Below are 3,106 nucleotides of genomic sequence, written 5' to 3'. Positions count from 1 at the left end.
AGTTCCTTGACTCAATGTTTTAAAACCCGGCTTCGCTTGGTCAGTTGAACTGGGACCTAGGGCTTTCACTGGGTTGGGATAACATTTTTCTTATTCACCGAAAACTCTAGAAATTGGGATAGTGATCGACGAACAATTGGAGGTCGAGATGTTGGGGTTTTTAAAGAGGAAGGGCTAGTGAGTGCAATGATGGCGATGTAGGTGATTTTCAGTGAGTGAATTGACTGGAAATCGAAAAAAACTTGCGGCGACAACAGTTGGCTTTTGTCAGCAATTGGTGAGGCGAACAAGGTGAGGCGAGATAGGTTTTGGTCAAGAGGCTGAGGAGAGTATTTTTGTGGTGATGGGAAGGGTTGTTGACATCGGTAGTGGTGAGATCTGACATGGGTTGTTGATGCGGACGGTGATGAGATTTGACATGGGTTGTCGATGTCGACGGTGGTGAGATCTGGTCGATTTTGAAAAAATCTTAGGTAGATTTCAAGGGAATGGCTCAAGAATGATTGAGATTGCATTTGGTGTGTTCGTTGCCACCAACCAGTTGACAACCGATTTGTATTTTGTGTGTGTTTGCTAAATTTCAAATTTGTAAGAACTTTATTGTAATTTTTAGGAGTGTATTTTAAACTTTTGGTTGCCTGATTTGACTGGCCGGTCAACCGAGACCTAGCAACTTTGTTGGGTTTCACTTAGGGTTGGTTATTAAAACATTGCCCTAACTTGCATTGTACTTTATTTTGCAGTCTTATCACCTTGAAGAATTACTTGACTTGAGAGTACTGTGGATAGATTGGGTGGATGAGGAAAGAATTCAAGAGCTATACAAGGAACAAAAAGCACTACTTGAAGAGTTACATCTAAGAAAAAAAAAAAGTACCGCTTAAAGAGTTAATGTACAAGTAGAACTATGTTTGGAACTTTTGACTACTTGTAGCTTGTGGGGAAAAGAAATATACCAAAGAACAAGCAAACAGATACTGGACGTCTGGACCTCATTTTTCGACACATCCTATGGCAGAAGGTTTTGTGTAGAAATTAGAAAATTGAAATCCTACGTCAGCTTGATTGTATGTCGAAAATACTTCCTGGAGAATTGCATGCTCGCCTATTAAACCATACAAGAAAATCATTGAATGATTACAGCCTACACCAGAGTATCTTTGATTAATTCTCTGATTAAAAACATGGTACTCCTCTTTGGTTGAATCCTGTGTACTTTTTGGCCACCGATTACACTCGGGAGGTATCAAGGGACCAATTAAATCAATCATTCTCAAGCATATAATATAAATAATTATACAGAGGGAATCAACAAAACCAGCATTAAAATGTTTGGAAATTTCCTGAAGCAAACCCAGCAAACTTACATTATATTTCATATGATAAAAATTATGAGGAATTGCCTCAAAGCACTCACACTTGCAAAGCATAAGGCACTGTCTTGCATATAATTCTGGCGCAATGCCAGCAATTCATTCTTGCCATACCTCATTGCCTTTATTAAAAAGGCAGGAAATTTCCTAAGTGGAAAAAAAAATGAAATTAAAGAGGGGGAAACTATAGAAAGACAGCAACTACTATACATAAAACTAGTGCCAGCAACATATGCGGTTTTCATTCCTCAGGCCCATTGACCTTAATCTCCAAAAGCCTTTCAACTGGTTGTCTGCAAATTGGACACCGATTTGTTTGGAACCTCAGAACCTTTGCACATCCACTGCACATACACTGCACCACAAGAAAAGCCACAAAAGCAACTGTGTTATCGACAAAGCTATTCCAGAAATTTAGTGACCCTATTTACTTCCACTTTTAGTTTTTTAAACCTTCAATAAGCAAGTTGACTTCTTACTCAAAACAGTTTGCTAATATACAGTAACTCATGAGACGGGAGAGAGGATGTACCAAATTAAGACAAATTTATCATGCAATAACTTTTCATACAATTACAGGAGTAATCAAATAATACTTGGTGAAATATTTTAAACAGTTCAAGTTGAAATCAACAATTTGACTTGCATGCAACCATATCTTCTAGAAGGAAGAGTTATCTACTTTTCATGTAAATCAAAGAGAGGAACAAATTTTCTGTGTTCTAAATATCAGCATGATCAAGGCAAACCTAACCTCAAGAAAATGGAGAACTGTTATAGGCAGAGATTGGAAACCATCATAGGAAAACAAGTCCTAAGACTCCTAACCGGGCAAATATCATAATTATAAAATGACATAAAAAAAAAATGTACCATATGTCGGCAGGGAAGCACAGTTGTGTCACGTGGTTCTGATAGGCAGATGACACATTCTTTTCCGGGGTCATTTGCATCGACATCACCTTCAACAGAATTCCCAATCCCATATATCTCTTGCAGCTCATACCTCATACCATTCACCCACAAAATCTGCTTCACCACTCTGACCTGGTATTCACCTTTCTCTTTCTCAAATACTGCCTGAGTTATCTGAGAATTCGTGGGTCCAGGAATAGAGTTTCCATCAGATCCATTCTGGTTAGCAGGGGCTGCCTCTGCCTTCACAGCAAGAGGATAGACATCCATGTTACCCTCTTTCAGTAACTCTGCCTCCTCAAACATTGAAAAGTCAATCCCCGTTCCAGAAGGCTGTCTGAACTTCTGACCCAGACCTTGTTGAAAATTTACTGTCACTGGTGCAAAAATGTTTTCCTTTGTTGGCGTCAGGTTACAGTCTTCACCTTCTTTAGCAAAGAAAACGACAGTGATACTGTTTCCAAGGGAAATAAAATTCTTGTTAAGACCACAATCACACAAGAAGTTAAAATTCAGACAATATGTCATATAATCTCAACATAAAAAAATTACTTCTACTACAAACAACATGCTTGTTACAAGAACTGAAATTTATGAACAAAGAAAGTGATGTGCTCTAGAACATGAGCATAAACTTTTAAAGATTTATCTAACCTTGGAAAAAGAAAATATATAAATCATAACTATACTAATTGGTAAATCTATATGACAGTAAGGCACCATTGAATCAATGATGTTCAATGGCGACAGAAAACAAAGTATTTTTTTTTTATAACCATGAGAAATATTATTCAGAAGATGGTGACAGAAAAAAAAAA

The 3,106-nt window shown here is 37.6% G+C and overlaps 1 protein-coding gene across 1 annotated transcript; it reads right to left on the bottom strand.

Moving 5' to 3' along the window:
• Positions 1–1,310: 1,310 nt before the first annotated feature.
• Positions 1,311–2,845, bottom strand: LOC116126419 (probable E3 ubiquitin-protein ligase LOG2). Its single transcript, XM_031412111.1, has 2 exons — positions 2,247–2,845; positions 1,311–1,728 (listed from the first exon to the last, which is right to left on the bottom strand). The coding sequence occupies exons 1-2, from the start codon at positions 2,814–2,816 to the stop codon at positions 1,615–1,617; spliced, it is 684 nt and encodes a 227-aa protein (XP_031267971.1). The 5' UTR covers positions 2,817–2,845; the 3' UTR covers positions 1,311–1,614.
• Between the last annotated feature and the right edge of the window lie 261 nt (positions 2,846–3,106).

The sequence above is a fragment of the Pistacia vera genome, unplaced genomic scaffold (genome assembly GCF_008641045.1).
Source record: "Pistacia vera cultivar Batoury unplaced genomic scaffold, PisVer_v2 Contig1797, whole genome shotgun sequence".
Classification (NCBI taxonomy): domain Eukaryota; kingdom Viridiplantae; phylum Streptophyta; class Magnoliopsida; order Sapindales; family Anacardiaceae; genus Pistacia; species Pistacia vera.
Note: the sequence above shows the minus strand (reverse complement) of the source record. Positions and strands in the feature narration are given on the sequence as shown.

Excerpts from the sequence above, each read along its gene's own strand:
- LOC116126419 (XM_031412111.1), bottom strand. The coding sequence starts at position 2,816 with ATGACATATTGTCTGAATTTTAACTTCTTGTGTGATTGTGGTCTTAAC. Across the intron at positions 1,729-2,246 it reads TGCTTCCCTGCCGACATATG|TGTATGTGCAGTGGATGTGC; the intron begins GTACATTTTTTT and ends CTTGTGGTGCAG.